The 22,984-nt window shown below is 49.0% G+C and overlaps 1 protein-coding gene across 3 annotated transcripts in view; it reads right to left on the bottom strand.

Annotated features, from left to right (window-relative positions):
- Window positions 1-22,773, bottom strand: part of LOC6595016 (extracellular serine/threonine protein CG31145) — a 29,018-nt gene extending 6,245 nt beyond the window's left edge. For 2 of the 3 annotated variants that reach the window (XM_026984320.1, XM_026984317.1), the window contains exons 1-8: window positions 22,726-22,773; window positions 19,757-20,006; window positions 18,529-19,412; window positions 13,847-14,809; window positions 9,722-10,006; window positions 3,582-3,706; window positions 2,446-2,524; window positions 1,614-1,706 (exon numbers count right to left, since the gene is read on the bottom strand). In XM_026984320.1, the coding sequence (XP_026840121.1) occupies window positions 1,614-1,706; window positions 2,446-2,524; window positions 3,582-3,706; window positions 9,722-10,006; window positions 13,847-14,809; window positions 18,529-19,412; window positions 19,757-19,780 (2,453 nt within the window). In that variant the 5' untranslated portion in view covers window positions 19,781-20,006; window positions 22,726-22,773. Of the gene's footprint in view, window positions 1-1,613; window positions 1,707-2,445; window positions 2,525-3,581; window positions 3,707-9,721; window positions 10,007-13,846; window positions 14,810-18,528; window positions 19,413-19,756; window positions 20,307-22,725 lie in introns of those variants that run through there. The other variant, XM_026984319.1, reaches the window with a different exon arrangement.
- Between the last annotated feature and the right edge of the window lie 211 nt (window positions 22,774-22,984).

Genomic DNA, 22,984 nt, shown 5'->3' on the forward strand with positions numbered 1-22,984 from the left:
TTTTCCAGGCAACTATGTCTGGCAGTAACTGAAAGATTGCGTGCCCGTCAATTTTAAGCTGTTTAAACAAAACTTTAATCCGATTGATTGGAATACAGAAAATAGATTTCAAATCCAATTACTGCATAAATCTTTAGACACCTTTCTGCCTCGAAATAGGGTTTAAAGTGTTTCGCCCACAAAATAACATCGGAAAATGGAGGGAATATTTATTGTCTGGCAGCAGCCGCTCCAGAAGTTGGGGCACACTCCATTAGGGGGCTGACAGGCCAAGCTGAGCTCAAAGTTTGCCCTTGCAGGTGGGGCCATCTATGGGGAGGTGGTGTCTGTGCGGGGGGGGGGCTTGCCTGCGTGTGGCAGCCACAACAATTACACAAGTTATGACGCCTTATCTGAATTCAAAAATGGCCCAGCGGGGGAGCACCCGACCTGGGCACGGGCCTGGACTCGACTGAGCCCCGAACTGGCAATTAACCTCGCTGTCAAAGTTTTGTCAAACGCAAGCAGCTGCTAACTATGCAGACAATTTGGAGTCTAAATTACGGGGGAACATGTCAGCCACGGCCTGGCCTGGCCTGACCATGGTCTCGGCCAAGTTAATTAGCCATGAAAGGGTCGCCACGTAGTCGGAGTCGCAGTCGGAGTCGGGATCGCTGGGATGTTCAAAGTTATGTGCCCACATAATTTACATGCGTTGGCGCCATATCCTTTTTTCCCACTCCCACTCTCTCTCTCTTTCCCTGCTGGCTTGAAAAATATTCTTAAATATCATTTAATGGCGCCATTTGGCCCCTGTCCTTATGTCCTTATGTCCTTGTGTGTGTGTGTCCGTGCGAGAGGGTAAATGTATGAACATTTTTTATTTTATGCGACGGCCCATCATAAATAATGAACATAAATTGACTGTGGTAAGACCTCAGCATGCGTCCGAGGACGTCCGAGGAGGAGTGCCGGGATTATTGGGGCCGCCTTCTAATCGCAGAAGGTCAGGCATCCTTGTGGCTTTCAAATTGACAACGAAAAAACGAAACGTATCATAAATTTGAATGCCGAATTTAGGCCCAGCGAATGCCGACAAATTGGTTAATTTGATTGCTTTGTCAGGTACCAGACAAATAAAATACTGTTTCGCCAAAAAGTCATAAATGTAGAAGGGAATTTCCCGGCTGGGATGCATTGCCGGACCAGCTGTAATAATCCTTGGGAATGCCGTAATGAATATTGATATGCAATATCTGAAACGAATATTCTGGGATATTTTTAAATTAAATTTGAAACTGTTTTTCAGACCACAGACACAAAGCCCACCCGTGCACCACCGCATTCGATTCCCTTCAGATACAGTTTATGTTTACCTAATTGAATATTTCAAATTGATTTCGATTTCGATTTTATTTTATTTTTTGTATTCTTTCATTTGTGCGGCTCGCCTGCTGATGTTGTGGTGGCATTTCATGAAATTTTCAGCATAAATATTTGCGTATAATTGAAAATTAAATGAAAAATAAATACAAGTGCTACCAGCTCTGCCAGACATTTACATCGGATGCGCATCGATTGGTTGCATTCCGGCAATGGGGTGGGGGAGGGCGCTGGGGGGGCGCGGCACTCACCTGTCCAAGTGGAAGGCAGCAATCTCGGCAGTGTGTCGCTCGTAGTCCGTGAAGTAGAAATGATTGGGCAGCGTTTGCTGGTCCCTGGGAAACCTGTGGAAATGCAAATCAGACAGGTGACAATGTGGCAGAAAAAAAGGCCAAGGGGCTGCATGCCGCAGAATGAATTGAATAGAAACTGCGGGCGTCTGTCACCAGCTTAATGCATTTGCGTGGGTGGCCACTTTTGAGTCGGTGGCCAGAGGGGGAGAGGTGTGTGGAGCAGGGCACCTGCAGTGTTACGTGCCAGCTTAATTACGTACACGAGGCCCCACACGAAGCGAGGACTGCAATTAAAAAGAAAATATTTAAAAAAAAAGAGACGAGCACCCATTCATTTAAATTGCAAATGAATGGCATTAAAAGGACACTTTGCACTTTGGCAGCTGCTCCAGGTCCTGGCTCCGCAACCACCTTCAGCTCCGCTCCAGCTTCACATCCAGCAGCAGGTCCTTTCGGAGTTGTGGCTTGCTTGCCAATGGCAGGTGGAAGGTGGCAGGTGGCAGGTGGAAGGTGGAAGGACGAAGGACACATTGACCAGGGCAACGCGTTTAAATCTCATTAAAAAGTGCATAAATGTTTTAAATTTGCTCACAGCAAAACGTCGGAATTTCCATCGACATGCGACGGACGCTCCGCCGCGAAAGTCAGCGAAAATGTGCGGATTTTTATTTACTCGGAAAATGGGCAAAAGTGTCGTCGACAAGTTGGCAAAAGTTTGATTCATTATGGGGCCAGGAGACAAATGCATTAAGTGGTGAAGATGCGCCGAGGAGTCCACGGCCATACTTACCGCATCGGCTTCATTAAGGCCTTGATATCGTTCGGGTATTCAATGATCAATTTCAGCTGGGTGCCGCCCTCCTTTTGCACTGCAGAGAGAACCAAGGGGAGGGAAATGAATGTTAATTAATCAGGCACTCGAAATTAATTGATGCAAAAACCGAAACCGAGACCGAAAACGAGAGAAAATCATGAAATATTCCCAATTCAATGACTCTTCGCTGTGCAATCATCGGCTTTGAAACTGTTGCCAAACCAGAATCGCCGAAAATGTACACTCGACTAAATTACCAATTAAATTTCATTTGAAAGAGCTCACAAAGAAAAACATAAATATTACGTATACGTAACGCAAACGCACACAAAGGATCCCCCTGTTCGGTTTTTGCATGTGAAGTCAACCGCAATGCATTGGCCATTACAATGACAGACAGTAGAGTAGCTCATTGGCCACATTTCGGACTCTGGGGGGGGGGGGGGGGGGGGGGGTCTGGCTGGGATGAGAAAATTAAACCGCATTTCATTCGAATTTAAACGGAAAACCAGGACTGGAGAAGGTGGGGGGAAGATTCTACTTTACTCATGAGTTATGACTCGAAAGTTGCTCCCAAGCCCATGTCCTGGGTGTGTGTGTTAGAAGAAGTTATTTGTGTACGTACGAGTATACGTATGCGTGATAAATGCTTGCCAGCGCCGGAAGGAACCCTTGCAGGGAGGAAAAGTTGCAACAATTATGCCACCAAAGTGTCATTGTTGCCTCTGTCTCTGTCTCTCTCTCTCCCTAACTGCAAATGAGTTTTCTTTTTGTTGCTCGGAGATGCTGCTGTTAAAAGTTTATTATTAATAAATTAAGACTTTAATGAAGGCGCTGGTAAAACTTTGAAATGGAAATAGTTTCGCAGCGGCACCTCAATAATCCAGCAGCCCCCCAGGCCCCAGACTCTCTTCCCTCCTTAATTGAGTTAAATGTGCAAGCAGCAGGCCCACTCCACAGCCAGGAGACATCTAATCCCGCAGGCCAGAGGCCAACAAACTTTGCCAGTTGAAGACTACGAGTATTTATGACTTTGGAGTGCCACAATTGCAGAATAAGAAGATATATATATATAGATGTAGATATAGATGTAGCAGGGGAATGTGTCTTACCAACATGCTGTATTGGCAGCTTGATCATGTCACGTAGCACCGCATCCACCAGAGTGTCCTGTTCGCTGTACAGCTCCTTCTTCGTGATGCGCAATTGGAAGCGCTCCAAATTGCTGGCATTGGCACTGCAGAAACAAAATGTTGGAAATGTAAGTAAAAATCGAACACCGAATCGAAGCCGTAAGCCAGCTGTCGTTTGACGGCACCCCGGCACCCAGGCACCCAAAAGGAAACCGTCGGGACAATCAGGGACTGGGTTTTGGGTTCTCCGTCTTTGCGTTCGCTCGATTCGGTTTTATTTGGTTTTTGGTCTGTTCTGTTCTGGGCTGGGCTGGTCTGGTCGGGTCTGGTTCCCTCATAAGTATGCCATGCTCTGGGCTGCATATCAAGATTTCTCACATTGATTTGTCAAAGCAATGCACACAGAGAGAGAGAGCGAGAGAGAGAGCGAGAGCTGGGCCAGCAGGAAAAGTGTTCATTCCATCTTTCCCTTCTGTCTGTCTGCCTTGTCTGTCATGACAATTTGGTTTGCAAATGCCAAGGCAGCACAGCACCCATATCAGCCGTAATCTTTGGTACACTGCCCCCTGCGTTTCTTTGCCTTCCGCCTGGCAATTGCCAGAAACTATCTTTTCCTCTCCGATTATGCTTTAGACTCGTTTTTGACATGTGCCGCTCCACACATGGCAAATGCTTTTGTCTTAAGCCCTTGCTTCCAGCAACTACTCGTAGATTCTGATTCCGATTCCGATTCCAATTCAGATCCAGATTCCGATTCCGATTCAGTCCAATTTGTGCTGGTCGAGCACAAAAAACCGATTGCAAATATGTAAGCTCCAAAATGTTCAAACCAAAGCCCAGTCTCCGCTCTCCGTTCCCTTCGCTCTGTGTTAACTTTTGGCAGTGGCTTTCCCTGTTGCACTGCAGACAACAAATTATCCCAGCAGTCATGACAAATTGAAATGCAAAACTTTTCACTGAAATCTAGCTTCTGCTGCTTCTGCTGCTGCTGCCACTTCTGTGCTGGCTGCCCCGGCACTTGGCCAAAAATGATGGCGAATGATGGCTGTGGAATGAGAAATGATTTCTACTGCTCCATTGTACGCCAAGTTTATCACGATAATGAAGTCATATCCGGAGCTGCTCCGCTGCTCTGCTGCTCTGCTGCTCTCGATGGCATCCACATAACTCATTCTTTCCCCTTCTCTGTCGCTGTGGCTGTCGCTGGCTCTGTCCTCCTGGACTCCTTCCTCTCCTCCTCTCTGTCATAATTTGCCCGTGGACGTCTGTGCGGAACGCTCAACGCTTAACGCTTTTTATGCTGCCTACGTTTGTCTGCCTCTGATTCCTTTTGGCGTCTTGATCTAACCTTTTGTTCGACCGGAAGGAAACAAATGTCTAGCTGGCCGACAACCTGGCTGCCTGTGCACGGAAAGACTTTCAATATTTCAACGTTTTATGGCAACGGTGACAGCATCCTGACTGTCTGGCATCCTTTGCCTAGCAATGAGCTGGACTTTAAAGAGCTCCAGCTCTGGCAGCAGTCTAATTGCCACACCAGAGCCAGGCGGCAATTGTCATGAGGCTGTGGCGACCGCAAAAGCGAGGAATTGACACGGGTTCCAGGGTTCGAGGTTCGAGTAAGTGCCATCGTGGCAGTGGCAGTGGCAGTGGCAGGAACACATGCTTCAGTCGTGCCACAAAGTATGCTTCATGAGGTTGCCATGGCAAAGTCAAAGTCCTGTTCATATTTCATTTGTCAACTGCGGTGGAAGGCCAACAGCAGCAGCAGCAGCAGCAGGAACAAAATGCAGAGGAGCACCAGAAAGGAGCAACAGCAAGGAGAATTCGCCACAAAAACAGGGGAAAGAGGAGGAGGAGGAGGAGCAGGAGTGGTGCCTCAACAGAACCTGCGTAATTGATGAAGCCTCCCGCTGTGGACACTGACTAAGCACTGGACCCTGTCCGCACAATCCTTGGCCGGTGGTCAGAAGCGGCTTGGCTTGAATGTTTTCCCAATAGTTTTTTGGCAGCAAGCTGTTGCACTGGGGGACGGTCGATGCTACAAGGAAAGCCCACGAAGTGGAGGAGATGGGAAATCCAAAATTCAAATCGCTTTTGTAATTGAGTCACGTAAATCAGTTGCAGCGGCCGCCAGTCAACAAAAGCCCGAAATCGCATTACAAGCGAAAGTAAAAGGGACAAAGAGAGAGGAGGAGAGGCAGAGATGTGGCACGTGACACAAATGCACACAAGCCCACGTATACTCTGTCCCTCTCTTTCTCTCTCTATCATACACGCGAAATGCTGACAACCGCAGTGACAGCAACGCAACGCAACGTAAGCGGCTAACAACTCTGCCCCTCCGCTGATCCCCCCTACCCCTCACCGTCACCCTTTTGCCACTTGTCTAAAATCCGCGCAAAAGTTTGTTATGCAAAAGCGTTGACAACTCAACGACGTTGACAACAGAGCAAAAATAAAAAAAATAAAAATAATTGAAAAAGAGATTTTCATATAATTGGTCGTCTCACCGCCACCCCTGGGGCAAGGGGCAGTTGCACGTTCCTGCCGGTTACTTGCGTCAAGAGTTTACTTTGAGTTATGTTTAGCGGAAATTAAATTTAAATGTCAGCCGAAGGCCGGGCGCTTTGGCAGGCGGCCATCTTTGAATGACGCCCACTAATCAGCTTAATTGCGCTCGGTTTGACGATCCAACGGGACGATAGGAACGTTCATGGTGGGATGCTGCCATGGAGATGGAGCCAAAAATAAATAATGCTAACTCACAATACAGTAAATTCCAGGAGGTTTTTTCCAGCCAAAGGATCTACTTTAAAAAGATATCTGAGGCTGATGATATCTCCAGCAAGATACAAAATTATTAATTAATGCAATATTAAATTTCAATTGCCACCGGACTTGGGGCTCAGGCCGCGTAAAACATTCCAAAGTCCGGGAGAAACTTCCGCAGGATTATGACTGGTCGAGTGACTGGCTTTCACTGGATCTTGCTGCCGCCTACGCCATTGTTGTCGGTGTTAGCCGTAGACCAAGGCCGGGCCCCCGAAGGGGAGGGAGTGGGAGTGGCGGGGGCGGGGGGATACTATAATAACAGCTGTCAGCCGGCATGTCCTGGCCTTTGCTTAAGCCTCGCAGTGGCGTACTCGCGAACGCACTCCCGCAACCCGCAATTATTTTCCCATAAGAAAATGTCAGTAAAGTTTTCCCTGCTCAGTTTCCTCTCCTGGCAGCTGCGACCAGGCCGAAGCCGCAGGAGCCACAAAAGTGCTCCACAGATAGACAGAGACAGAGACGGAGGGAAATAGGAAAGGGAGGGGAGGGGAGGGGAGGGGTGAAAACTTTGTGCGTGTGAAATTTTGCGACCGCGAAGACCAAAGAAGGGACGCCAGTACTTTGGTGGACGGACGGACCACGATTGCAGCACGGCTCACACAACGGACACTTTGGCAGAGAGTTTGGCGAAGAGGAGTCGCTGGCAGAGGTGGAGAGGGCGGCAACGGGGCAGAGGAGTCGTTGAAGCCGGGCACAAGAAAGTGAAATTAAACTTATATTGTAGCCGGGATAAAACTTCGGCGGCAAGAGCGCGCGAACATTAAAACCAATGACAGGCAACCGACTGCAGCTGGGATCCCAAGAACAAGCACAAGAGGAGTGCGCGCAGGGACACGACACTCCTGCCGCTCTTCCTGGAGTATCCTTGAGATGTCAGCAAGCTCTCAGTGTCTTACACACTCGTCGACACTGAGCACAGTCGTTTATTGCTAAGCGCATTCCTCCAGCTCCACCTCCAGCTCCAGCTCCACCTCATTCCCCAAGCCGAAACTGACTCGCATTCGCATTTGGACGGATCCTGCTCGACAGCTGCTAAAACTTCTTGTATTTCTCCTTTTTGTCCTGGCGTAATTCGCCTGAAATAAGATTTCTTCTGTGGCAGCTCAACGCGGTCGCAATTGCAGGCTAATTAAAAATTTGTCATACTAATTAAACGCAAGCCGCAGAAGGACGCGGCGGCCACAACTTTCGCTGAATCAGTGGCAATGTCAGTGGCTGTGCTGTGGCGCCGTGCCACCGTGCCACCGTGCCACCGTGGCATCATGGCAGTGGCACTAACTTTCCGTAATTATATCCCAGCTAATGTTGGACAGGCTTTTGTAGTCACTGTGTACCTGCCTGCCTGGGACTCTTCAGCCCGGGGCTAATATTTCATCGTGTAATTTTAGGCACATTTGCATTATGTCACATTTTTTCACATCTTTTCACCGCCGCCGCCGTCGCTCGGTTGGGCGGTTAGGCGGCTGCATTCTCATGGAGATGGAGACGGATCTACCTGCGGTGCATTGTGCGAGCAAAAAGTGCTGACTGAACCACGAAGCCAACTCCGGGAGGAGGGAAATTAGATAAAAGACAACGTCAAGCATATAGGGGCTTCTCCGTGTGCATCTGCTCACCGAGCGACAGTATTTTAATGAGATATAGTATCTCTGGCGCCGAGCGACAGGCGACAGGACAGCAGTCTCAGCCAGATATGCCTCTCTCTCTCTCTCTCTCTCTTTCTCTTCACAAAAGTCGCACCTGAACGTAAAGAAAAGAATCCGTTTGTTAGCTAAACTTTTGGGTTTTCCAAAATATCATAGAATCTACCAAATTAGTGTACCTTCGTCTTCAACCTTATCTCTCCTTGAAAGAGCATCTAAAAGTCCCCAAGTGTCCACAAGTTATCCTTTAGTTTGTCCTTTTTTTGTACCCACGAACATTTACTGGAAGCAATTTCGCTTGTTAATGAAATTTGCATTCGAGCTACGTGAGGAAGACCAAACACACAAACACAAAAAAAAAGTGTAGCAAACTTTCTGGCTTGGTTTTCGGTGATGTGCTATAAATTAGAAAATCAAGCATTTTATGCTAATGCCGACGCCCCCACTTAGCCGGCGAGCGCTTGGCAACCCAGACGACAGCGGGGAGATCCCTCCCCTCCCCTCCCCTCCCCTACGAAAACAACCAGTCAGTGGAGGTGGAGGAGCAGCAGGAGCAGCGGGAGTCGGCGGAACAAGAACAGCAACAAACTGTTCAGTTTGACAAGTTTTTGCCACTTTGCATTTTCCCCTTTTTCGATTTTCCACCCCCTGGCTTTTCTCTTGTCGCTTGTCTCCTCGCTTTTCCCCTTTCTCTTTTTTGTGCAACTTTAGCCAACTAGTGAAGCAAATGAAATTACTCATACGCTACGTATTCAATTTTGATAAAAACTGCCAAAAACGATTTCGAGCGAACAGAAGCTTCAACATTGCTTCTTCGAGTGTCTGTCTGTTGATTGGGTGACGGGGGGGGAATAGGAAAAATGGAAAATAAGGAGTAACCTCTACCCGAAGAAAAGCGTAAAACGTAACGAGTACCGAAACCGAAACGGAAAGATGGAAGATGTAAGAAGGAGGAAACTAAGCTGATTACCCGCCGACGGGGGGAGGAGGAAAATCAAATGACAGCTCGACGAAATAAATTTCATTGCTGCCTCAAGTGTGTGTTGAAGGTACGGTGGGGCGGTGCGGCGGTGGGGCTGCACATCCACATTGATTTCTTTATTGCAGTTTTATTTGATTGTACTTCCCTGCCAAATTACGCATACGCCATGTTGAGACAAGGCAAACTCTCATCAGCGTTATCGGTGAGCGGCATCTCCTCCAGCAGCCTCCATCCCCCCTCCCCCGAAAATCCTATTGCCCCGGGCAACAACAATCAGGCAACACTTACCCGAAACAGATAGAGACATATAGATATGGAGAAATGGGTTCTAGGGAACGAGAATGGGCTCGAGGATGAAGACGCACAGTCGTAGAGCGCAGAGCAAATGTCTAAAGCGTAAATGTGTCACGTAAATGGAGCGTAAATTTCAATGAAAATCATTTCAATTCCGTTAAAGCCCCAAAAGTGCCGCAACTGCTGGTTGCACACTCAACCCGCTTTCAGTTGGCACTCCCTCTATCAATTACCACGTGCGCCCGGTGCCTGCTAAAGTGGCCCAAGGACTCGGGCCAACATTATGTCCTTCCGCTTAGAGGAAATTGAATTTTCTCCGTCGTCTTTCTCCACAGTCCTTCTCCGTCGTAGTCCCGCTCACTCACCTGGCTGTGCGATGCAGCATCTCGGACAGCGTGGGATTATCCACGGACACATCCGGCGCATTGTCCACTATGACATGGTAGTACTCGTCGGTGAGCAGCAGCTTCTGCAGATCCACATACCGATCGTGCGGCGTCGGCTTGCGGGTGGAGTGCATGGTTCCAGTGCCGGGTCCGGCAGCGCCTCCAGACCCCGCCGCTGCAGCCGCATCTTGGCCACTGGTTACGCCTCCGCTCTGACTGGCAGCCGCAGCCTGAGTGGATGCCTCCTTGGAGCCAGATGAGTTGCTGTCAAGAGGGAGAGAAAGAGAGAGAAAGATTGTTAAAGGTCGGTTTAAAAAAGTAGCATAATTAGGTTCGGGCGGGGGGGGGGGGGGGGGGGGGAGGCTGATGCTAAGGCACACTCGACAATGGTCTTCGGGCTCTTGTTGCTAATTGCAACTGCCAAGTGGCAGGATCTGAGGTGGAGGCTGAGGCTGAGGCAAGCTTTAAGTGGCAGCAAGCAAGAGGCAGCTACGTAAGTGGCCCCTGGCTAAGCAACTAAAGACACGCACTTGCAGGTAAGTTGAAACTTTGTCAGCCCCGACTTTTAGTTGCATTTATCTAAGAAGAACACTCCCACACACACACACACACACACAGATAGCTTCACACAGATACACGAGCAAGCTTGACTGCAATAAACTGAAATTGCAGGCACTTCAATGTCTGGCCCTGCAACATCCCGCCCCCAAGTACATGTAGGGCAGGGTCCCAGCTAGCGGCACAGTGGAAGGAAGTTCGACATTTGTTAGATAATTCCATTAGAAGGAAGTGCCCCCAGCCATGGGGGACGCCTTTCCTTGGAGTCCACCTCGGCTCGTGCCACAGGTTCTATTTGCTTTGCCCCACTGTGTGTGGCACACTCGGCTTTGGTAATCATCTGCAGTTTAGTCGGCGGCGCCTTCTTCAGACAAAAAGAGTGCTCGAGAAATGAATTAAAGTTTTCGAGAATTTGTTGGCAGCCTTGACTCTTGGCTTTAACCACCGCTCGTTAGGCCTGGATGGGGCCAGAGCGGGGTGGCGAATATGAAATTATGTGGCACTTGTGTGACCATTAAAATGAATGTCAGATTCTGCTGGCAAGCGCCGACCTCTTCACATGCCCCAAAATGCACATCATTAGACAGACTGGAACGGCTTCTGCCACACAGAAAATCTGTGCCCGAAAAGATGAGTACTTTCCATTTCGGCAAAGTGCCGTTTTCAATTTTTAATTGTTGCACAAAGTCTTCCCCCTGAGCTCCTCCGTCTCCACCTGCCGCATGTCTTATCCGTCACCTCGACAGGTGTGTGCACATGTGTGCGTGTGTGTGTGTGCGAGGCATCCGATGGATGCAAAACTTTTTCAATTAACATTTTGCCAGCCAAAGTCTGAGCCAAAGACTGACACGATGCTGCTTTAAACGAATTCCCCAGCGAATTAGACGATATCATCCGGGAAAGCCGGCTTTCACTTTGAATTTTCCCCCGTAACGAGTTTGTGCAGATTTCACGCATTTCATTGAAAACCGCATAATGCCACTTTACGTGCTAATAAGTATTAAAATCTCCCTTTGTGTACACACTTATGAAGCCGCAGCCTTCCTTCCTTCCGCTCCCATACAAAATTGATTCCTCATGCCACCACCAGCAACGCGCTGCGCCTGCCACACGGCCAGCCCCTGGCAAAAGCAATCACATTACGAGTACAAGGGTCGGCCCTTGTTTTGTCCTCCGTTTTGGGGAAGGGGCGACGGCGGCGGCGGCGGCTGCACGCCGCGATCGATGGTGGCGTGCACTTAATTACACTCTGGCGAAACTTTGCTCATTAAACTGTCACATGATGTGCGTAACGCTGCCCACATAAGCTGCCCCTGTGATGCGGTTAATTAAACAGTCAACAGTAACAGCCAACAGTAGCAGCCACGAAGAGCAGGGCGGCATACCCACGATATACAGCAGCTGCGATTGACAACAGCGGGATCAAATGCAGTTCAAAGTTTATGCAAGTCCAGGGGTGGGGGGGATATTGATGCTTCAACAAGGAGCAAATTAAGATCTAATGGACTGCCTTGGAGCAGTAACGCACAAATAATAGTACAGCCACGATGGGACCAATGAATGTCTGAGACAAAACAGTAAACCATACACTGTAAACGGAGACTGTAAGAGGATTACGCCCAGGGAACCCACACCTGCCACCTGCCACCTGCCGTAAGGATATGGAGAGGCGTCTTCCCTTTTGGGAGACCTCAACAAACGTTTCGACTTTAATAAGGTATGACAAAGGGTCTTGCATTTCTTTATAATTGCAATCGCTTAATGCTAATACTATTATTATTATTATTAAGAAAGAAACTATAAAATTTATTGCCTCGTTACAGCAACTCCCATTGATCGCCCCCCAAAAATGTAATCATCAGTGAATATAAATTTCCCTTGTTCCATTAAAAGACAGCGAGAAATATTCAAGCCATTGCCAAGATGATGCTACGGTTTTCCGTTTTTTAATGAAATAATTAAAAAATTATGAGGCTGGCAGACGAAAGAGGGGTATCAGACGGGTAGGGGGCGGAGGTGGAGACGGAGCCACCTCTGACGACGAAACATTTGATGCTTAAATAGAATTTATTACGCTTCACAGCCACGTTGCACGACTCAGTGCATGGAGGCATCATAATTTTGCATTTGCCTTGGCGCATAAGTAGATAGCGGCAGCAACAGCAACAGGGCCCCAAGACCTGGGGGCTGGAGGGAGCCGTAGCCCCCAGGACACGGAATCAGAATCAGGCAGGGATCCCAGCAGCTGGTAGGAGCTGGCAGAGGAATCTCCGAGACACGAAGCTCGGCAAATATGGGCAGGCAGGCGAACGACTTATGAATTAATTAAATATTTACTGGCTAAACATTGGCGTTTTACGTTCCCTGCGCCGCGCTGTCAGGTCGAGTCCCGGGACTCCACAGAACGGTACGAGTATAGGGTATATACAGGGTGGGGTATGGGGTTCGGGATCGTTTGTTGCACCTGGAGGCCTGGACCGGTGAGGGACCAAACGGAAGGTCTTAACAGTTTCCCTTGCGCCTTGCTGCGTCATTTTGATGTTTTATTACTTGACTTCCGCTGGCCGCAGCAAAATGGCGCCGCAGCAACCTCCTCCTCATTACCACCCCCGCACGCAACGGAGAGGCGGAAAGACGGAAAGACGGGGCAACAAAAAGAAAGAATAAGGTGTGTAAAATGAAACCGACTTGGCCCGGTCGCCGCTTTGTATATATATTCTATAGAAAGGCATTAAGGTGGCGGGCCACGGGTGGCTCCTGCAGCTTGTCTAACTCCTTCGCCTCCTTCCCCTGCCCCTGCCCCTCCCACCCTACCTTGTTGTAGTTTCCAAGAAGGTACCTTACCATCAGCATGGTCTACCCCTTGGGTTTATGTTTTGCAGCAAATTACGTTTTAATGCCAGGCCAAGCCAAGTTTTATTGCAACTTTTGTTGCATTTCTGCTAAATTGAATTATGTACAGTGCCGTGTTCCATTCCATTCCCTGCCGTGTGGCAGAAAACAGGAGGAGTCGGCGTAGAGGTTGGGCTACGGCTAGAGGGAATGTTTGCCGAAGTCAATGGCCCCCGACCGCCGACCGCCGACCGCCGACCCCATTCGCGATTTGTGCATAATTTTTAATCCCCTCGAATGGGCAAAGACGGGACGGGGCAGCGGATAGCGTGGGGCGCGCGAGCAGCAATAAATCTTGGCACTTCAGGGGTTTCCCGTTTCCCGTGTGCCCGCTTTCCGTTTTCCCGTTTGCGTTCAAAGTTCACGATAACAACGATAAGTCGATTAACTGGCTAAGTCTTCATCGAAAACTAGCAGGGTTTCTTCATTTCCATTCGACTGTTCGACTGTACTTTAACATTCGATTTGACTATCGATAAGTTCCGATTATTGCGATGACTCACTATGTAATAGATTGATTCTAGTCCATAAACTTGAATTGTTAAATGTTCATTCTTTAAACTGACTTTCCCGCTAGAAACTGCTCTCCCCACGGACTAGTTTCCAGGGAGAGAGGGGGTCGGGGGATGGTCTGTTAATGGTTTTTGCACTCACCTTTTCTGCAGGAATTTGCGCTTGAACTCGTGCAGCATTCCGCCGGCTCCCGCTGCGGTGGCATCGTAATCATTGCCATTGCCGAAGCGGATCTTCTGGTGCTGGCTCTGGTGCTGCTGCTGCAGCAAGTGCCGATTGGCCACACCAAAGTCCATCTGCACATCGACGATGAGGAGGAGGGTGAGCAGGACCAGTGTGGCCCCCAGGCTGATGAAAAGCCGCTCCTTCAGCTTCATAGTACGCAGGACGGCCATGATGGGATTTGTGAGGCAGCTGTTGCTGCCACCGATGGTTTCTTTGCTGACTGTTGCTGTGGCAGCCTTTTGACTGCTCCAATCGCTGGCCCCGAAACTATTACGTAGCCTCGACAACCAGCCCAGGCTTTTGCCAGAACCTAATCCTGGAGCTGCGGCCGGTACTGCCGCGGGTGGTGCCTCTCTGCCGGAGGCGTCTGCGGTGCGAGGTGTGCGCACCAGGCGCCGCCTGATAATCACACGTCGTCGGGGCGGTACCTCCTCCTGCTCTGAATCTGGCTCTAGCTCGTGGGGCTGTAACTTCTGGTCAAGAGCTCGCAATCGCAATCGCTCTTGTGGCTCGGACGGCTCTAGGGTGTCGTCGTGCGAGTATCGGCGGCCGAGGGCATCAACTGAAGCGGAAGTCTCAGCAGCGGTTCCCCAGCTATTGGCTTCGCCCTTGTTATGCTTATGCAAATTGGTTACGCTTATTTGTTCAGCTGATAACTGGCCAAAGAGTGGGCTGCCATGGGTGCTGGGACGGGGGCGGGGGCTATCGTAGACTGTTTCGATGTCAGTGTAGTTGTTCCAATATTCCGACTCTTGCACCTCCGGTTGCTCCTCTGCCTCTGCCTGCTGTTGTTGCAGTTGCAATTGCTGTCGATATCGGAATCGCTGCAATCGCTCTGCTAGCGGTGTGGACTGCGCTGTCGCTGTCGCTGTGCGAAGGCTGCAAAGAGAGCAACAACAAAAATTATCATTAGAAAACCCAATGGAAAGGCCAGGAGTGCTGCAAGGGGGAGTTAGTGCTGGGCGGAGCACTGAATAAACAAAAAGAAATCAGAGCGAAAAGAAGTTCAAATTTAATGGAGATACCCATATACCCTGCAGATACCCGTTAACTCGATGGGTGGCCAGGAATTGGGGTCTATATCGTCGATCTATAACTATGAAATCACAGCAAAAACATTTGCAAATCCTTTTCCATAGAGGAGTAAAATATCTATGAGGCCAATTCAAATGTTTACAACTTTATGAGAATGTTACTCCACTTTCTCTTTCTCTGCTGCCCCCCTCCCGCTCTCTCCACCTCTCTGTCTAACCATAAAAAACATGAAAAATATGAACCGTTCGGACGGACATTCTGCAGTTCGTATTTTTTGCGTCTGGTTATTCATAAAGCGGCGTCAACGACGACGGCAGCGGCGTCATGGCATCCGCTATGTTGACTGCCACCGGAAATGCGACAGCAGCCATTTTTTTCTAGCTACTGTTATCGTTTGCCACTGCAGCTGCTGCTGTTGCTGCTGTTGCTGCTGTTGCTGTTGCTGTTGGGGCTGCCATCATGTTGCCGGCTGTAGTTCTATTTTATTGTCTCCATTTTTATTGTTCATGCTTTTTGCTGCCTACAACTGCTGAATGGTGAACGTTGCACGTTGCACGAGCATATTTTTCATGCTACTCGACTCGTTCCCAGTTCCAGTTCCAGTTCCCTGCCCCGACCCCGTTTCCTTGCCCGCTCCCGGCTAGTCGAAATTTTGAATTGTAACTATAACAGGATGGGGCTGGCCGCGTCCTGTTGCCACAGGACCGAGAGGACCAGGCCATGCAAAGTGGCCGTTTTCTGTTTAGAGCCGGTGGCAGAGTTAACGAAGCTTGTGGCACACACAAACACACTTGCAGAGGAGTCAACATTGGTTATTTAAGCTGCCTGACGACCAACAAATTCGTTGGTCACTAGCGTTGCGCTTCTGTCTCTGTCTCTCTCGTTCAAAGAGATATTCTGAAAGCCCCCTTTGATTGACAGGCATATACACTTGCACAATCGATTGAGGGGGAGGGGGAGGGGCTGGGTCCGGGTCTGGGACCGGGTCTGGGCCTGCTTTATGCCAACGTGGCACATGGTTAAAACTTGCACTTGCTCCACAAAATTAAATGTCAGATTCTGCAGTTTTGTATGCAAAATTGCTGATTAGAGCAGGCAGGCAGAGACAGACACACACACAGGCAGAGTTATCAGACAGATACGAGTAGATAGATAGATACTCGTACTCGTACTCGTACTGAGGGGCAGGCGGCAATAAATTGGCAAACAAAAGGCAGCTGAAAATGTCTGAGAAGCAGTCACGTCAATCAAATCACATATCATGCCAATTTTCTATGCAGGTCCCCCCGAAAGCCCCGGGCCCCCTCGAATTGGTAGAATCATATCCATGACGAGATGATTTGACAGCCAGACAGCAAAACGACTGGATCTGTTCTTGGGTCTAGCCATGGGCTGGCTATGAGGCCTGTCAGAAAAGGGTTGCACAGACCTGTATGCGGCGATGCCCGGCAGCAGGCCGCCGGCCGGAGAGTGTTGCCAACATCAATAGCCAGTCGAATACGTAATCCGTGCGCGAAGGAGGAGGAGAGTAGCGTAACACAGGTCTCTGTCCCCATATAAGGTGATAAGAGCTGGCAGCAGCAGCAGCAATTGCTGTCGTCGCACATTCGATGTTGCTGTTGTTTCTGCCGCCTCGCCTGATAAAATTGCTGCGTTGCATTAAATTAAACTCAAGCGGTGCGGTAGGGGGCGATGCGGTGCGGTGCGGGGTGGGGTGTTTAAATGCCACACTGTCGCCTGTCTCGTACTGGAAGTCAAGTGCGAGGAGGGCACAAGCAAAGCAGAAGCCCCAGCAACAGATACGAACAGCAATGGCATCGTTTTAATGCAATTGCTGACAGCAGCAGCAGCAGCGGCAGAGACAACAGCCACATCGCTACACTGAGTGACAGCAATTTCCTTTCCCATTTGCGCTTTGTTTTTATTAATCAGACATACAGCGGGAAAAAAACACAAAAGAAAGAAAGAAAGAGATGTACTTAAATCAGCTGAAGGGCAAAAGAGTGCAACGTAATGGCAGCGCAGAACGAAAGAGTGTGAAAAAATGGAAGGGAATTTCTATAAAAAGTTTTCCATATCATTAATTAAATTAAGGAATTCAGGCAAATTGATTTCCGCCCACATGGAGATCTATCAAGGAGAGGGCCATAGGGAACCATCAAGGACACTTCCACAGTATTTCAGCAATGCAAATACCAATTAGACTTTATTGAAACATTCTGAAACACTTCTATCCACTTCCGGAAATACGACTCCCTTCCGTAAAACACATCTCAAGTGGAGCATATCAAATATCGCGGGCTATCTGGAAACTGTTGCCACAAATCGAATTCACTTTCAATCAAAGTTGACAAATGCCTTTCCGCTACCTTTCTCCCGCTCAATTAGCCCTCTCGAAAGTCAATGAACTGAGCATTGGAAAAGTAGCGTACAGTACGAGTATATTGTCCAGCACTTGAATGGGAGACAGAGCTCCGTATCGCCGGTTCCCCGAGTCCCCTTTCTCCCCCCACATTGATATGCTATGCTTGATTGGGTTTTGGGATTTCCTCGACTTTCCTCCACCCTAATTGTGTGTGTGTTCCCAATTGTAAATGCAACTGCGTAACCCGCTTCCAACGCAACGAAATGCAATGTAACTCGACTGCTGCTCGGCTTGGATCCATTCAAATCAAATCAGTGATTGTGCAACATCTGGAAATGACACGCTTAATGCATTTCCCCCCCTCTCGTGGCACTCGGCGGCGACCCTGCTACTGGTTTCGCTTTTTCTTGGGGCCACGCATCGATGCAGTCCGAGAATGTGGCTGTCCATCGCCGGCAAAAGACTCGACTTATTGATCGGTTACGCCAGCTGTTGCCATGTCCTGGTAACACTATTAGAGCGGTTTGCACTTGAGTTGACAGCAGAAAGGCGATAAAGAAGTGCCAAACACATAGATCGAATCTATGGATACCCTAGGATTATCTCGACTGCAGCTAAAGGGAAGAGTCTAATCTCCCCTCGAGTGTCCAAGAACAAATACTTTGTGGGGTCTCTATCGAATCGCTGTACTCTCTGCCAGAGCATACAACAAATTAGAAGAGCACTGGCACCGGCAACACCCTCCTCTGTCACATGGCTTCGCCTTATCGACCCCCAATCGACCAAGCAATCAATCCAGCTGCAATTCGATATGCAAATGATTGGCAAACTGTTGCAGTGGCAGTGGCAGTCGGGGCAGCCCTAGCCAGGGAGTCTCAAGGTTAGTTTGGCTTACATATTTGGTTCATTTACATGGCGGCATCGGCATCGGCATCGGAGTCGGCATCCAATCTGATGCGGATTCCATTCCATTTGCGCGTTCCCTCCCTCCCCCCCTCCCCCCGTGTGACAAACGAAGCGCAAAACTTAAGCAAATTGGGTGCCAGGGGGCGGCGGGCGGTGGGAGTGGAGGACACAGAAGAAAGCCAGGCTAAATGCAGTTTTGGTTAGTAGGGAGCCCTTGCTGGCGCTGTTGCTGCTGCTTTTCTGGCTTTTGCTTTTGCTTTTGCCTTGTGCCCTGGCCCTTTTGTCAATTTACCTTTGGCTGTGCAAACTTTCGCGCTGCTCCCACTGGTCTCTCGGTGGCTGCCACTGTTGCTGTTGCAGCAGCTTATCATCATCATCATCGTCTTGGGGAGCATAAGCAGAAAGGGAGGCTGGGGCAACAGTCGAGCATCTTCCGTGCTGCTCGGGGTTCTGCCGCGCTGTTCTCAGGTGATTCAATGCCAGCGATTTCTCAGCAGATTTGCCCCAGGTCATTTCATTACCAAAGTCAACAGAAATGTCCTGTTGCGGCTCCCTTTGCTCCTGCTCGTTGTTAATAAAATTTTCCAGCTGGCTCGTTGACTTCCAGTTTTTGTGTCCACCTCCGTGGGACTGGTACTGGGACTGGTACTGCGACTGGGACTGGTATGGGGACCAAAGGGCAGGAGCTGCCGGCGTCTGCTTCATTGCCAATTCAAATGCGCTCTGATGCCAGCCATTGTTGGCCCTCCCCGGAATAGAGATGCCAGCAGCTCCCGGCAGCTCGTCAGGGCCGGCATTGTCCTGGCCATGGACGCTGACGCCATTGCATTGTTTCACTGCTGATTGATTCGCAGTCATTGCCAATTGATTTATGCCCAAGGCGACCGAGCCGCTGCGCCTCCCAGCCCCGCTCTGGCAATCATTGTAGCCTTCATGGTCGATCCCATAGCCGCCGTCGAGGCTGCTGACATTCCCATTGGTTTTGCTGGCCAGCTGCCCGGTGGATACTCCGCGCAGTGAGTCCTTCTCCAGGCTGGCTCTCTGGAGGGACACGCTGCTCTGACTCCGCTGGCGCTGCTCCTTCCGCCGGGCCAACTGTGCCGCCGACGGGGCGAAGAGGTTCCGTATGCTGGCCTGGCGCTGGCCGACATCGACTTCGCTGCCACTTGTCTTCACCTACAGATTTATTCAGATAATTGTACGAGTGCGTGGACGAGTACGAGCAAGTGGGGCAAACGGGGGACAACGAATCGGTTTTTTAGGCCCAAGAAAAATCATGCTCAAGGAATGCATAAAACGAACTTCTGGCTTTTTTTTCGGGTTAGTAGAAGGCGCAACGATATGGAACCAAACAGTTGTTATCTTAATGCTAAAACCAACAATAATTTAAGCCAACGAAACGAAACGAAACGAAACGAAGTGCATGGCTCAGAGCTATATCCAGGATCCACAGAGCGAGAAAGGAGATTGACAATGGCCCTTTCATAATCGGATGAAAACCATTCTGGAGTGCTACTTACACTCATCCTCGAGGCGAGTGACATTGAAGGAAGTGCCCGAGCTGGATGGGATGGACACGAGAGAGCCAACTAGACAGGAGGCTAGAGAGCTAGAGCTGCTGCTGCTTCCCGGCCTGGTCGAGCAGGGAGGGTCATCAAGTGGATGAGATGGTCGGATGGCTGGTTGCTTGCCCGCTTGCTGAATGCCGATGGAGAGCTTTTCTCTTCCACTTTTCTTTTCTTCGGCGAAATTTCTTAAAGCTGGATCAGTCTGTTCATGTGTGTGTGTGAAAGAGAGCCACACAAAAGAGTGCCACAGATTGGAAGAGACGTGAATGGACACAGAGGGAGAGAGAGAGAGGGAGAGAGGGGTACGGTAAATGCATGAAAATTTGAAACGTTAGACAGATTAGCATAAGCGGATAATTCGGAAAAGCACACAACACAGCAAACGGGGTTCAACGGCGGGAATTCCAAGCAGGAAAAGGCGCAAGGAAAATCCAAAGAGAAATGGACAGCATGTGTGAGGCGCTTAAGTGCTGCTGAAGCATTCGGTCTCTGCCAATCGGGGTCGTCGTGGGGCACAGCAAGGCCACACAACAGTCCTCCTCCCGAAAAAAAAGAAACAAAAACTGAAGCAAAAGATGAACGAAACGAAAGCTCTCTATCGGCTTGAGGTTCTCTCCACCAGATAAAAGCGAATGCCACACACTGCCCAAAAATAAAACTCAGTATCACTAGGTCTTAGATTTTCAGTATTTCCGACCTTAAAACTTAAAATTCTAGTCCAAAAAAAGCTTTAACCATTTAGATTGTAATATTTATTTTCGATATCCGCTCTCTAGATTCAGCTTTTTTCGCTCAGTGCACACAAAACCTGTGTACGGAAATATGCTGCAATTTTCCGAAGCACAGATACTCGCATTTCAATGTTTGTCAAATGCCAACAACACAGTCGGAGATGGAAATGCGTGGAAATGTCTATGTATCTATGCTAAGCGACAGAGTGTCAATGGAAGGTGAGAGGTGAGAGGTGAGAGGTTACGGGTGGCTATAAAGCTACATATTTTGATGTTTACACTGCCAGACACAAGACAAGCAAATAATATCACAAAAGTCACCAAAAATTGATATGAAAATGTTAAAATATGTATCTTTGAGGACGCTTATGCGGGTGTATCTGCAGAATATCTTTAAACGGGAAGGCGCCAGCGCTTTAATGAAAAGTGCACCAAAAAAAATAAAAAAGGGAAACGGAAATGGAAACGGAAGAGCAATGGAGAAAATCCATGCAATCCCTGATGTTCCATGTGTGTGAGATCCCTCTCTCGGCAAACATTTATCTCCTGCTCTCTTTCTTTCTCTATCTCTATCTATCTCTATCGCTTCTTGGCATTGACATTTTTCAGTTGCATGCAAGCACTGCCGAAAGATGCGAATACTTTCAATTTTTTCCTTCAGCTTTTACCCGAGTTTTCATCGCTGTGTTTGTGGTTTTTCCCTCAAAAATAATCAAAAGGGGTTGAAGGGCAGACACACACACACACACAGACACCCACACAAACAAACAATCCAAAAATAAGGGAAAAAGGGAACGAAAGCCAGAGCAAAAGGCGGTGATTCCCTATCTGATACGGAGTTACATCTGTTTCGTTTGAGAGCGAGAGCGGGAGAGATTCTCGGAGAGCGACAGGGAAAAGATGGTGTGGAGAGGGAGAGGGACAGAGGGGGAGCAAGCACATCTCGCAAAAAAATTGCATGTCAAGTGAAATTACTTGTTTGCCAAAGAGGAACGAATGGGTTGAAACGCATCAGGAATGTTAAGGGTAGCAGGAAACGGAAACGGCCATGGCCAGGGGTGGAGGATGGGAATGGGAATGGGTATATGGATAGGGGCAGAAATGACAGCTGCAGCACACACACACACACAGACAATGAAAGAGTGAGAGTAAGTAATCCCGCAGGATGGAGCAACAACAATACTACACCCCTGTGTGTGTCCTGGAGGCAGACTTTGATATACGGAGACGACACTTCGATTCTGGCCGGGATATATGTATGCCTGCACCTAAGCACGATAAATTGAGATGAATGTCTGGCATGCAGCTAAGTCTCTCACTCTCTCCTTCCAGCCATCTGTTTGTGCACCTATCCCTATATCTATCTTTGCATCCATCTATCCATCTGTATCCAAAGGCGCGTCCTGACTTACACTTGACACATTTTCCAATCGGTTGGAAAAGTGCATTTGCCTGTTGGCTGTCTATCTTTTGGGCACGGTCCAACCGGGGAGTGTGTGACTTTGAGGTACTTTGCGGCTTATCGTCTAGACGGGGGTGTGTGTGTGTGTGTGTGTGTGGCCGTCGCTGTGGCTGTGGGTCTATAAATATTTAAAAATGTGTTTCATTGCATATGGGCCATGAAAAGGATCCCGACACGACTGTTGCACCATTAAAATGCAGCACGCATTGGGCCTGCAATTGCATTGCATAATTTAAGGCGTTCTTTTGAGGGGTTCGAGATGGGGGTGGATGGTGGGGTGTGTGTGTGGGTGTGGGTGTGGGTGTTGGGGCGAAAGTTGCCATAAAATATTCATTTAAAATGCAACACGCAACACTTTGCAATGACGCATTTCTCCACCCACACCAACCACTTCGCCCACGCATTTAATGGCAGGCGTTGCAAATGCAAATGCCAGCAGGGGGCAGCAGGGGGCGGCAGGGGGAAGCAGGAAAATTTGCATGCCGATGACATGCCCCCCCAAACTGGACGCCGAGCCTGCTGTGAGGTTTATTCTCGGATACAGGAAGCGGGCAAGGAGATCTAATCCCACGCAGCGTCAGGCCTGAGGAACCCTGCTGACTGACTGAGTGACAGACTGACAGGCAGCCAGGCAGCCCTGACGTGTGTGCGTGACTGTAGCTGTAGCTGTATCTGCATATCTTTGGCAATAGCAGGCGTAACAAATCAAGCAACAAACAAGAACTTACCGCAGCTCAAACCACAGCCAAACAGCTCTCGAGCCACCAGTCGCCGGCCTCCAGTCTCCAGCTCCGCAAAATATGTACGAGTAGTACTTCAATTGTACGCAAATCGAACTGCAATATAATGTGGAAAACACTTTCATTAGCATTTTGATGGCATCAACAGTGGGAAGGGGGGAGGGGGGGAAACTTAAATTGGAAATTACTTTGTATAATCAAGGTTAACTGGAGGCAAACAGGCGGCCATTAAGTGATTGAAAGACAA

The sequence above is a fragment of the Drosophila persimilis genome, unplaced genomic scaffold, assembly GCF_003286085.1.
Source record: "Drosophila persimilis strain 14011-0111.01,24,50 unplaced genomic scaffold, DperRS2 tig00000000-arrow-pilon, whole genome shotgun sequence".
Taxonomy (NCBI): domain Eukaryota; kingdom Metazoa; phylum Arthropoda; class Insecta; order Diptera; family Drosophilidae; genus Drosophila; species Drosophila persimilis.